This window comes from Aulostomus chinensis, chromosome 13 (assembly GCF_037954235.1).
Source record: "Aulostomus chinensis isolate RoL2024-O1b breed Wild chromosome 13, RoL_Achi_v1.0, whole genome shotgun sequence".
Lineage (NCBI taxonomy): Eukaryota > Metazoa > Chordata > Actinopteri > Syngnathiformes > Aulostomidae > Aulostomus > Aulostomus chinensis.
The window spans coordinates 15,174,115-15,187,360 of NC_141332.1; the positions used below are offsets into that span (position 1 = coordinate 15,174,115).

The 13,246-nt window shown below is 45.6% G+C and overlaps 1 protein-coding gene, 1 long non-coding RNA gene and 3 pseudogenes across 2 annotated transcripts in view; 4 read left to right on the top strand and 1 right to left on the bottom strand.

Moving 5' to 3' along the window:
- Positions 1-13,246, bottom strand: part of LOC147251059 (uncharacterized) — a 168,987-nt gene that overhangs the window by 32,273 nt on the left and 123,468 nt on the right. The gene's annotated exons all lie outside the window — the stretch shown is intronic.
- Positions 241-3,390, top strand: LOC147251068 (protocadherin alpha-8 pseudogene; annotated as a pseudogene).
- LOC147251069 (protocadherin gamma-A1-like) lies at positions 3,405-5,903 on the top strand. Its single transcript, XM_086222924.1, has one exon. The coding sequence runs from the start codon at positions 3,519-3,521 to the stop codon at positions 5,901-5,903; it is 2,385 nt and encodes a 794-aa protein (XP_086079050.1). The 5' UTR covers positions 3,405-3,518.
- On the top strand, positions 6,519-9,213 carry LOC147251070 (protocadherin alpha-8 pseudogene; annotated as a pseudogene).
- LOC147251071 (protocadherin alpha-8 pseudogene) lies at positions 10,560-12,988 on the top strand (annotated as a pseudogene).

The window sequence follows — 13,246 nt, forward strand, 5'->3', positions numbered from 1 at the left end:
TGTTTGACGAGCTTTATTGATTTTCTTCTGTTGTCTCGGCTTTTGTTGTGATCAACTCGAGAAACCTGATATTCATGAATCTATATCAGCTCATGTGGCATTATCCATCAAACCCGGAACAAATGTGTCCTCTTGGTGTCACTATAATATCAGCGGAGCCATGGAGGATCTCCTCCCTCCCCTTCAAAGGCTTTTGTTAGGGACCTCACAGCATTCGGTGTCAGCCTGCGAGTCGGAACGGACCATGTGGCGAGTTTTTAACATTGAGGTGTTTGGATACCCATGAGTGATCATTCGCAGTAAGAGGATTCTGTTTGAACGTGGCTGCATCACGATGGAGAGCTCCGGACGACCGAAGCGCTGCTGGTGGTTTGCTGTTTATTTGTCTCTGCTGCTGTTTTACGCGGCCGCGGCTGAATTACGCTATTCTGTTCCAGAGGAGGTGAGAGAGGGAACTGTTGTTGGAAACGTTGCTAAGGATCTGGGTCTGGACAGATCTTCCCTGATCGATCGAAGGTTCCGTGTTGTATCCGGATCTAAAGACGCATATTTCGAGGTAAACCCGGACAATGGCGCCTTGCAGGTCCGGAGGAAGATCGACAGAGAGGAGCTTTGTCAGGGGAGTGGCGCGTGCTTAATGGAGCTAAAAATCCTGGTTGAGAACCCGCTGGAAATGCATCACATTATCATAGAAATCACTGACGTCAACGATCACTCCCCTAGTTTCCCCGAGAAAGAGCAAACGTTTGAAATAGCGGAGCACACATCTCCAGGAACAAGATTCCAGCTGCACGCAGCCCGCGACCCAGACGCTGGAATCAACTCGATACGTAAATATACATTAACAACCAACGATCACTTTGAGATCGAGATTAGTCAGAGTGATGAAGATAAAATACCGTTTCTAGTGCTGAAGAAGTCCTTAGACAGAGAACAGAATAACGCATCCTTGTTAGTCGTGACAGCAGTTGATGGAGGGAAGCCCCACAGATCGGGAACATTAAATGTTTCTGTTATTGTTCTCGACAGCAACGATAATCCGCCAGTTTTTAGTCAAGACACTTATCAAATTCTAATATTTGAAAACGTCCCAGTTGGCACGATTGTCACACGCTTGAACGCAACGGACGCAGACGAGGGGGCCAACAGGGAAATAGAGTACAGTCTTGGCAAAACACTGAGTCGCAAAGTTTATGATATTTTTGAACTGGATCATTTAAACGGAGAACTGAAAGTTAGAGGAGTCGTGGACTTTGAAGAATCTGAAATCTACAAATTAGACATTGAGGCATCAGATAAAGGAACACCGCCATTAATAGGAAGGTGTAGAGTCGTTATCAAAATAAAAGACGTCAATGATAATGCACCAGAAATAGAAATGACGTCACTGTCCAACACAGTGGCTGAAGATTCAAAGCCTGGAACAGTTATTTCCCTCATCAGTGTAACAGATAAAGACTCTGGTGTCAATGGGAAAGTTATTTTACACATAACCAATGATGTTCCATTTGAGTTAAAGCCATCTTATAAGGCAAATATATATTCAGTTGTCAGTAAAGATTTCTTGGATAGAGAAGAAGTCTCAAATTATGAAATAAAAATAACAGCCACCGATGGTGGGGAGCCCCCCCTGTCCAACTCCAGAACCCTGAGTATCCAAATACTAGATGTAAATGACAACAGACCGACTTTCAATCAGAATTCTTTCCAGTTTTATCTATTTGAAAATAATGTCGCTGGAGCATCGTTGTTCTCTGTAACTGCAACAGACAACGATCTGGATGAAAATGCAGCTATTATGTATCATATTGTGAGAGGAGGAAATGGAAATGACATCACGTCCTTCCTGAATATAAATCCTGAGACTGGAGACATTTCAGCTCTGTGGAGTTTTGACTTTGAGACCCTGAAAACGTTCCAGTTCCAAGTGGTGGCCTCAGATTCTGGATCTCCTTCACTGAGCAGCAACGTGACAGTGAAGGTGTTCATTCTGGATCAGAACGACAACGCTCCCGTCATCCTGTATCCAGTCAGCTCCAACGGTTCTGCTGAAGGTGTGGAGGAGATCCCCCGCAATGTCAACGTAGGACACTTGGTGACTAAAGTGCGAGCCTATGACGCTGATATAGGATATAACGGCTGGTTGCTGTTTTCACTGCAGGAAGTGAGTGAGCACAGTCTCTTTGCTTTGGACCGCTACACAGGACAGATCAGGACACTGCGCTCATTCACAGAGACAGACGAGGCTGAGCAGAAACTCATCATACTGGTCAAAGACAATGGCAACGTCTCCCTGTCAGCAACAGCGACTGTGCTGCTGAAAGTTGTGGAGCCCAAAGAGGCTTTTGCTGCTTCTGATCTTCAGAGCTCAGCTAAAGTTGAGGAGGACAGTCATGTGACTTTTTACCTGATGATCACTTTGGGCTCCGTCTCTCTGCTTTTCCTCATCAGCATGGTGGTGCTGATAGCAATGCAGTGCTCCAAGAGCACAGACTACACTTCCAAATACCTCCAAGACGCTAATTATGATGGCACGCTGTGTCACAGCATCCAGTACAGATCAGGAGACAAACGCTACATGTTAGTGGGGCCCAGGATGAGTATAGGATCTACTATAGTCCCGGGCAGCCACGCCAACACTCTGGTGCTGCCTGACAGGAGGAGAACTTCTGAGGAGGTAGGACCTCATTATAATAATAATTTGATATGTGGTCAAACTGCTCTTTACTCTTAAACTGTTATTTTGTGTTTTTATGACCGGGGTAAGAAATGGCACTTGTCGCTGTCCATGGTGCTGAAGTCTGATCGTGGGGGTTTGGATCAATATGTTGAGGTTTTCAGGTGAAATCTTTGCTCGTGGGGCTGTTTACAGCTCAGAGATATGCTGGTGTGGTTGGGGATAAAGTTCTCATCTGAACTAATGTGAGCATGCTCAGGAGGATGTGTATTCGTTGAAACACTGATGATGGAACATGTCGGTGGCAGTTCACACATTCTGAAATCGAAGAGGTAAATATATTCTATCAGGTGTTTTCATGCTCAGGAAGACGCCTGTCCCTTTTATGCTGTGCAGTGATTGCATGAAGGCCGTGTATTCCTGTCTGATGAAATTGTTGCATTGTCTTTCAAAACGGGAAAGGACAGTTTGATGTCCTAAATCTAATCCAGACGAATGTAATCTGAAGTAAACACACATTCGCGGCAGTCTCAGCACATTTTGTTTGGTTGTAGGTGAGATTGTCCGCTTCTGGTGGGGAACGTCTGTGTTGTGATGGTCGCAAGGTGGCACTAAACAACCAAAAAATGCATCGCACTGTTGAGCATAAAGGAGCCAGAGAGACGATCCGGAGCATTCAGAGGACCGAGCAGGCTCCCTCGCCCGTGGCTTGATCGGAGCAGCGTTCTCGTGCACATGAACAGAGCTCACAGCCTCTAAATGTTCTCTTATTTACATCGAGGGAAAACCTGAGGAATTGATCGATCGCTTGACATTTGCTAGATTTTTTTGACCCCAGACAATGGAACAAAGCGGACTAGGCTCTTGTCGTCACAGAGGCGGGTGGGCCGCCTTCGTGCTGATCTTGAATGTGTTTTTTAGCCGGACGTCGGGACAGATCACATATTCCATATCGGAGGAGATCAAAGAAGGATCGACTGTTGGGAATCTGGCCAAAGATCTGGGAATAGATCCGAGCATACTGAAGGCGAGGGGGTTTCGTATTGTCTCTGGCTCCGCGGAGCCGCCTTTCCAGGTTAACCAAGATAATGGGGTTTTATTCGTGAGTCGTCATATAGACAGAGAGGAGATGTGTCAGCGGACCAGCGTGTGTCTGATAAACCTTAAAAGCGTGCTTGATAACCCGCTGGAGATCCACTACATTGCCGTGGAAGTGTTAGATATCAACGACCATTCGCCATCTTTCCCGGAGAAAAACAAAAGGCTGGAGATTTCTGAGTCCACAGTCCCGGGAACGAGGTTTCAGCTGCATGCTGCTCTCGACCCGGATGGTGGAGTGAATTCCGTTCAGCAGTATAAACTGAGTCAAAATAATAATTTCCGGATTGAAGTGAAAGATCGAGGGAAAGATGGTAAAGTGCCGATTTTATTACTACAAAGCCCATTAGATAGAGAAGTCACCAGTAGCCACAAGCTGCTGCTCACAGCCCTGGATGGAGGCAAACCTCCGAAATCAGGGAGCATGGAGATATTGATAGACGTCTTAGACGTCAATGATAACGCGCCGCTTTTTACAAGAGAAGCGTTTACCGCAGATGTAAGGGAGAATTCACCAGCTGGCACCACCGTCATACGAGTCAATGCTACAGATCTGGACGAAGGATTGAACGGAGAAGTCAGCTACTCGTTCGGGAACGTTCACAGTAAAGTGCGCGAGCTCTTCCACGTTGACCCGAGCACGGGGGAAATAACCGTGAAAGGACAGTTAGACTATGAGGTGGATGAAAGCTACGAGATCGACATCCAAGCGTCGGACAGCGGCGTTGTTCCACTGAGGACGGACAAAAGCGTGACGGTGAACATTAAAGACATCAACGATAATGCACCTGTGATTGAGGTGACGTCACAGTCCGAAAGAATCCCGGAGGATTCTAGACCGGGAACAACGGTCGCACTCATCAGCATCACTGACTTGGACTCTGGGGTGAACGGAAAAGTTATCAGCTTCGTTAAAGGTGACGTTCCCTTCACGCTGACGCCCTCCATTCAAGACAACATGTTTGCTGTGGTAACAAAGTCACAGCTGGACAGGGAAAACGAATCGAGTTATGACGTCACAATAATTGCAAAAGATGCAGGTGAACCAGCTTTAACGTCTGAGAAGACTTTACGAGTTGTTCTAGCTGATATAAACGATAACTACCCAAAGTTCTCTCTGGCAAGATATGATTTCTACGTCACTGAGAATAACTCGCCGGGGGTGTCGATATTTTCTGTAAAAGCTTCTGATTGTGATGAGGGAGAGAACGGTGTTGTTACATATCATATTCATAGAGACGCCAGTTATGAAAGCAAAGTGACGTCATTTCTGAACGTCAATCCTGAGACTGGAGACATTTCAGCTCTGAGGAGTTTTGACTTTGAGACCCTGAAAACGTTCCAGTTCCAAGTGGTGGCCTCAGATTCTGGATCTCCTTCGCTGAGCAGCAACGTGACAGTGAAGGTGTTCATTCTGGATCAGAACGACAACGCTCCCGTCATCCTGTATCCAGTCAGCTCCAACGGTTCTGCTGAAGGTGTGGAGGAGATTCCCCGCAATGTCAACGTAGGACACTTGGTGACTAAAGTGCGAGCCTATGACGCTGATATAGGATATAACGGCTGGTTGCTGTTTTCACTGCAGGAAGTGAGTGAGCACAGTCTCTTTGCTTTGGACCGCTACACAGGACAGATCAGGACACTGCGCTCATTCACAGAGACAGACGAGGCTGAGCAGAAACTCATCATACTGGTCAAAGACAATGGCAACGTCTCCCTGTCAGCAACAGCGACTGTGCTGCTGAAAGTTGTGGAGCCCAAAGAGGCTTTTGCTGCTTCTGATCTTCAGAGCTCAGCGAAAGTTGAGGAGGACAGTCACGTGACTTTTTACCTGATCATCACTTTGGGCTCCGTCTCTCTGCTTTTCCTCATCAGCATGGTGGTGCTGATAGCAATGCAGTGCTCCAAGAGCACAGACTACACTTCCAAATACCTCCAAGACGCTAATTATGATGGCACGCTGTGTCACAGCATCCAGTACAGATCAGGAGACAAACGCTACATGTTAGTGGGGCCCAGGATGAGTATAGGATCTACTATAGTCCCGGGCAGCCACGCCAACACTCTGGTGCTGCCTGACAGGAGGAGAACTTCTGAGGAGGTGAGAATGCATTCATATTTATTCTGAATAAAATGGAGGTTCCTACTTATTTTTGTACTGCTTGCATGTGGTTTGTGAAGTCAGAGCTCCAATGGTGGTGGCTTTTTTAGTCAACATTAGAACCGTTCAACCCCACGTTCATGGTCAATGTCCAAACCCCAAATTCCATCCCCGACAGAATTTTATGAAGTCTGGATACTCACTTGAAATGTAAGCATAAGGAACAAGACGAAGTGAGTGGAGTTCGCTGCTACGTGAGAGCAGGATGTTTGGATGAGGACTGTGGGTATGTGTAGCGGCGCTGTCCAAGGTGCTGATATATTTTAGATCGTGTGTATCCGGGAAAATTTAAATCAGACCGCGCTATTTGGATCACATTTTGGGCTTTAAAACATCAGACGTTGTATGGCTTGTTTGACGAGCTTTATTGATTTTCTTCTGTTGTCTCGGCTTTTGTTGTGATCAACTCGAGAAACCTGACAATCATGAATCTATATCAGCTCATGTGGCATTATCCATCAAACCCGGAACAAATGTGTCCTCTTGGTGTCACTATAATATCAGCGGAGCCATGGAGGATCTCCTCCCTCCCCTTCAAAGGCTTTTGTTAGGGACCTCACAGCATTCGGTGTCAGCCTGCGAGTCGGAACGGACCATGTGGCGAGTTTTTAACATTGAAGTGTTTGGATATCCATGAGTGATCATTCGCAGTAAGAGGATTCTGTTTGAACGTGGCTGCATCACGATGGAGAGCTCCGGACGACCGAAGCGCTGCTGGTGGTTTGCTGTTTATTTGTCTCTGCTGCTGTTTTACGCGGCCGCGGCTGAATTACGCTACTCTGTTCCAGAGGAGGTGAGAGAGGGAACTGTTGTTGGAAACGTTGCTAAGGATCTGGGTCTGGACAGATCTTCCCTGATCGATCGAAGGTTCCGTGTTGTATCCGGATCTAAAGACGCATATTTCGAGGTAAACCCGGACAATGGCGCCTTGCAGGTCCGGAGGAAGATCGACAGAGAGGAGCTTTGTCAAGGGAGTGGCGCGTGCTTAATGGAGCTAAAAATCCTGGTTGAGAACCCGCTGGAAATGCATCACATTATCATAGAAATCACTGACGTCAACGATCACTCCCCTAGTTTCCCCGAGAAAGAGCAAACGTTTGAAATATCTGAACAAACGTCTCCAGGAACAAGATTCCAGCTGCACGCAGCCCGCGACCCAGACGCTGGAATCAACTCGATACGTAAATATACATTAACAACCAACGATCACTTTGAGATCGAGATTAGTCAGAGTGATGAAGATAAAATACCGTTTCTAGTGCTGAAGAAGTCCTTAGACAGAGAACAGAATAACGCATCCTTGTTAGTCGTGACAGCAGTTGATGGAGGGAAGCCCCACAGATCGGGAACATTAAATGTTTCTGTTATTGTTCTCGACAGCAACGATAATCCGCCAGTTTTTAGTCAAGACACTTATCAAATTCTAATATTTGAAAACGTCCCAGTTGGCACGATTGTCACACGCTTGAACGCAACGGACGCAGACGAGGGGGCCAACAGGGAAATAGAGTACAGTCTTGGCAAAACACTGAGTCGCAAAGTTTATGATATTTTTGAACTGGATCATTTAAACGGAGAACTGAAAGTTAGAGGAGTCGTGGACTTTGAAGAATCTGAAATCTACAAATTAGACATTGAGGCATCAGATAAAGGAACACCGCCATTAATAGGAAGGTGTAGAGTCGTTATCAAAATAAAGGACGTCAATGATAATGCACCAGAAATAGAAATGACGTCACTGTCCAACACAGTGGCTGAAGATTCAAAGCCTGGAACAGTTATTTCCCTCATCAGTGTAACAGATAAAGACTCTGGTGTCAATGGGAAAGTTATTTTACACATAACCAATGATGTTCCATTTGAGTTAAAGCCATCTTATAAGGCAAATATATATTCAGTTGTCAGTAAAGATTTCTTGGATAGAGAAGAAGTCTCAAATTATGAAATAAAAATAACAGCCACCGATGGTGGGGAGCCCCCCCTGTCCAACTCCAGAACCCTGAGTATCCAAATACTAGATGTAAATGACAACAGACCGACTTTCAATCAGAATTCTTTCCAGTTTTATCTATTTGAAAATAATGTCGCTGGAGCATCGTTGTTCTCTGTAACTGCAACAGACAACGATCTGGATGAAAATGCAGCTATTATGTATCATATTGTGAGAGGAGGAAATGGAAATGACATCACGTCCTTCCTGAATATAAATCCTGAGACTGGAGACATTTCAGCTCTGAGGAGTTTTGACTTTGAGACCCTGAAAACGTTCCAGTTCCAAGTGGTGGCCTCAGATTCTGGATCTCCTTCACTGAGCAGCAACGTGACAGTGAAGGTGTTCATTCTGGATCAGAACGACAACGCTCCCGTCATCCTGTATCCAGTCAGCTCCAACGGTTCTGCTGAAGGTGTGGAGGAGATTCCCCGCAATGTCAACGTAGGACACTTGGTGACTAAAGTGCGAGCCTACGACGCTGATATAGGATATAACGGCTGGTTGCTGTTTTCACTGCAGGAAGTGAGTGAGCACAGTCTCTTTGCTTTGGACCGCTACACAGGACAGATCAGGACACTGCGCTCATTCACAGAGACAGACGAGGCTGAGCAGAAACTCATCATACTGGTCAAAGACAATGGCAATGTCTCCCTGTCAGCAACAGCGACTGTGCTGCTGAAAGTTGTGGAGCCCAAAGAGGCTTTTGCTGCTTCTGATCTTCAGAGCTCAGCTAAAGTTGAGGAGGACAGTCACGTGACTTTTTACCTGATGATCACTTTGGGCTCCGTCTCTCTGCTTTTCCTCATCAGCATGGTGGTGCTGATAGCAATGCAGTGCTCCAAGAGCACAGACTACACTTCCAAATACCTCCAAGACGCTAATTATGATGGCACGCTGTGTCACAGCATCCAGTACAGATCAGGAGACAAACGCTACATGTTAGTGGGGCCCAGGATGAGTATAGGATCTACTATAGTCCCGGGCAGCCACGCCAACACTCTGGTGCTGCCTGACAGGAGGAGAACTTCTGAGGAGGTAGGACCTCATTATAATAATAATTTGATATGTGGTCAAACTGCTCTTTACTCTTAAACTGTTATTTTGTGTTTTTATGACCGGGGTAAGAAATGGCACTTGTCGCTGTCCATGGTGCTGAAGTCTGATCGTGGGGGTTTGGATCAATATGTTGAGGTTTTCAGGTGAAATCTTTGCTCGTGGGGCTGTTTACAGCTCAGAGATATGCTGGTGTGGTTGGGGATAAAGTTCTCATCTGAACTAATGTGAGCATGCGCAGGAGGATGTGTATTCGTTGAAACACTGATGATGTAACACGTCGGTGGCAGTTCACACATTCTGAAATCGAAGAGGTAAATATATTCTATCAGGTGTTTTCATGCTCAGGAAGACGCCTGTCCCTTTTATGCTGTGCAGTGATTGCATGAAGGCCGTGTATTCCTGTCTGATGAAATTGTTGCATTGTCTTTCAAAACGGGAAAGGACAGTTTGATGTCCTAAATCTAATCCAGACGAATGTAATCTGAAGTAAACACACATTCACAGCGGAGAACTTCTGAGGAGGTAGGACATTAACATGAACAACCACTGACTAATCACTCATTTGCTTTACAAATTGGTTTGCAAGTGGATCCACATCTAACACCATGTTGTGGGTGATGTGTTTCCACTCTTTGTCCTCTGAAAAACAGATAACATGCTTGCATTTACGATCCTCCCCCCTTGGAGGTTTGTTCAGCTCATTGTCTCCCTCCTGCAGATTGTTACAATGTCCTTTACTGGACACAGCTCAGAGCAAAATAAACCAGACACAACACGATGGGTTTGTTCCCAACGTTGTTGTGCTGGATGATCAGGTTATTTTATACTGACGTGTAAAATAACCTGATAGCCATAGTGGTCTTTGTTTGTCTGCTCTACAGTATGCGGTATTAGCTTGTCTCTTCTTTGAATTGTGAATTGTGGTGCACGGTGGCTCTGGGAGAGAACTTCTTACCGATTTTCACTGTACCTCCAGTACAGTGACAATAAAGTTGATTCTGATTCTGAAGCGCATTCACGGTCAAATTCAAGTCAACAGTGAGGCAAAGATCTCGTGAGGCAAAGATCAATGTCCAGGGCTCTGAAGTTCAACAGGTAAACATTTCAAGCTGAACGTATTCGAGGGAACTCAAGGATAGGTTTTTCTCAAAGACAATTAAGTAGCATCACCACTCAAGACGTGTAACTTTTATGTCTACGTGTAAGTTCATGTCATCGTTCACACAGTCTTGTCTGTTTTCTTCCTTTTTGTGAGGAGCAGAGAGGAGAGGAACCAACATACTAAGAGTTTGTTGAATGGGTTGGATTTGTTTGGTGTAACAAGCGTCCTCTCGGTGTTTGTTTTCGTTCTGATATACTGGAACTTCTCTCACCAACATTTATTATCATTTGTCTCCCTCAGTGGTCTCCGATGTCGTCCTCTTGGTGTCACTGTTACATCAGTAAGGCCGTGAAGGGCTTTGTCCCTCCTCTATCAAGGCTTTTGTCTGCACCGTGCCAGCGGAGCAGACATTAGAGACTGCGAGTCGCATGAAGCCGTGTGGTGCGGTCTCTGAACACGGAACCCAAGCGGGCTCATAGAGAGAATTATCTACCGCTGACAGAGGCGGGGCTGTGGATGTGTTCTTGAATCAGGATGGAAGGACGATGTCGATCGAGGGGCTGTTGTTGGTTTGTTCTCCTCTCCTCTCTGCTGCTGTTTTACGGAGAGCAGATCGCGGCTGAATTACGCTACTCGATTCCAGAGGAGGTGAGAGAGGGAGCAGTGGTTGGAAACGTAGCGAAGGATTTGGGTCTGGACAGATCTTCCTTGGTTGATCGGCGCTTCCGAGTGGTTTCTGGATCCGCTGACGCGTTTTTCGAGGTAAACCCGGACAATGGCGCCTTGCAGGTCCGGAGGAAGATCGACAGAGAGGAGCTTTGTCAGGGGAGTGGCGCGTGCTTAATGGAGCTAAAAATCCTGGTTGAGAACCCGCTAGAGATCCATTACGTACTTGTAGAAATCACTGACGTCAACGATCACTCCCCTAGTTTTTCGGAAAAGGAGCAAACGTTTGAAATAGCGGAGCATTCATCTCCAGGAACAAGATTCGAACTGCACGCAGCCCGCGACCCAGACGCTGGAATCAACTCTGTGCGCACATACACATTAACAACCAACGATCACTTTGAGATCGAGATTAGTCAGAGTGATGAAGATAAAATACCGTTTCTAGTGCTGAAGAAGTCCTTAGACAGAGAACAGAATAGTGAGCACTCCTTAGTTGTGACAGCAGTTGATGGAGGGAAGCCTCACAGATCAGGAACATTAAATGTTTCTGTTATTGTTCTTGATATTAACGATAATCGCCCAGTTTTTAGTCAAGACACTTATCAAATTGAAGTCCAAGAAAACCTTCCAGTTGGCACGACTGTAATAAGAGTAAATGCAGTGGATCCTGACGAAGGAGCGAATGGAGAAATAGAGTACAGCCTGAGCAAAACACTAGCACGGAAGGTTTATGACGTTTTTGAACTGGATCATTTGAGTGGAGTGATTAAATTGAAAGGACTCTTAGATTTTGAGGAATCAGACATGTATAGACTATTAATTGAGGCTTCAGATAAAGGAACCCCTCCATTAACAGGCAAGTGTAGAGTTGTTATTAAGATAAAAGATGTTAACGACAATCCACCAGAAATAGAAGTGACGTCACTGTCAAATTCAGTGTCTGAAGACTCCAAACCTGGAACGGCTGTTGCTCTCATCAGTGTTTCAGACAAAGATTCTGGTGGGAATGGAAAAATTATCTCACACATAACGAATGATGTTCCTTTTGAATTAAAACCATCATACAAGGAGAACATTTACTCAGTGGTAACAAAGGGACTTTTAGATCGAGAGCAGGAGTCAAATTATGAAATAAAAATAGAGGCCACGGACTGTGGGGAGCCTCCCTTATCTGCTATTAAAACTCTGAATATTCAGGTATCAGATGTGAATGACAACAGTCCACATTTTGATAAAAATCCTCAACACTTCTACCTTGTAGAAAATAATGTTGCTGGAGCCTCAATATTCTCTGTCAGTGCAACTGACAAGGATTTGAATGAGAATGCAGCTATTACATACAATATTGTTAGAACAGGAAAGGAGAACGATGCTACGTCCTTCCTGAATATAAATCCTGAGACTGGAGACATTTCAGCTCTGAAGAGTTTTGACTTTGAGACCCTGAAAACGTTCCAGTTCCAAGTGGTAGCCTCAGATTCTGGATCTCCTTCGCTGAGCAGCAACGTGACAGTGAAGGTGTTCATTCTGGATCAGAACGACAACGCTCCCGTCATCCTGTATCCAGTCAGCTCCAACGGTTCTGCTGAAGGTGTGGAGGAGATTCCCCGCAATGTCAACGTAGGACACTTGGTGACTAAAGTGCGAGCCTATGACGCTGATATAGGATATAACGGCTGGTTGCTGTTTTCACTGCAGGAAGTGAGTGAGCACAGTCTCTTTGCTTTGGACCGCTACACAGGACAGATCAGGACACTGCGCTCATTCACAGAGACAGACGAGGCTGAGCAGAAACTCATCATACTGGTCAAAGACAATGGCAACGTCTCCCTGTCAGCAACAGCGACTGTGCTGCTGAAAGTTGTGGAGCCCAAAGAGGCTTTTGCTGCTTCTGATCTTCAGAGCTCAGCGAAAGTTGAGGAGGACAGTCACGTGACTTTTTACCTGATGATCACTTTGGGCTCCGTCTCTCTGCTTTTCCTCATCAGCATGGTGGTGCTGATAGCAATGCAGTGCTCCAAGAGCACCGACTACACTTCCAAATACCTCCAAGACGCTAATTATGATGGCACGCTGTGTCACAGCATCCAGTACAGATCAGGAGACAAACGCTACATGTTAGTGGGGCCCAGGATGAGTATAGGATCTACTATAGTCCCGGGCAGCCACGCCAACACTCTGGTGCTGCCTGACAGGAGGAGAACTTCTGAGGAGGTAGGCTCCATTTTATGATCAACCTTTTAAAACATTGCTAAATTACTGATACACAATACATATACCTTATTTTTTCCATGCATATTTTTGTTAAATTTGTTTTTCCTGATTATACTTAAGCATTTCAAGCTTCCTTCATCAAATCCCGAGTTGTTCTTTAATCTAATAAAATATGCAAAAACTCTGGGTGGTTAGTAATTTGTGAAAGAATAATTTGCACCCAGTGTTAGCATTAGCAGGGCAGTAATCCTCATGTTTTGGAAGCCAGTTGGTACA

Excerpts from the sequence above, each read along its gene's own strand:
- LOC147251069 (XM_086222924.1), top strand. The coding sequence starts at position 3,519 with ATGGAACAAAGCGGACTAGGCTCTTGTCGTCACAGAGGCGGGTGGGCC.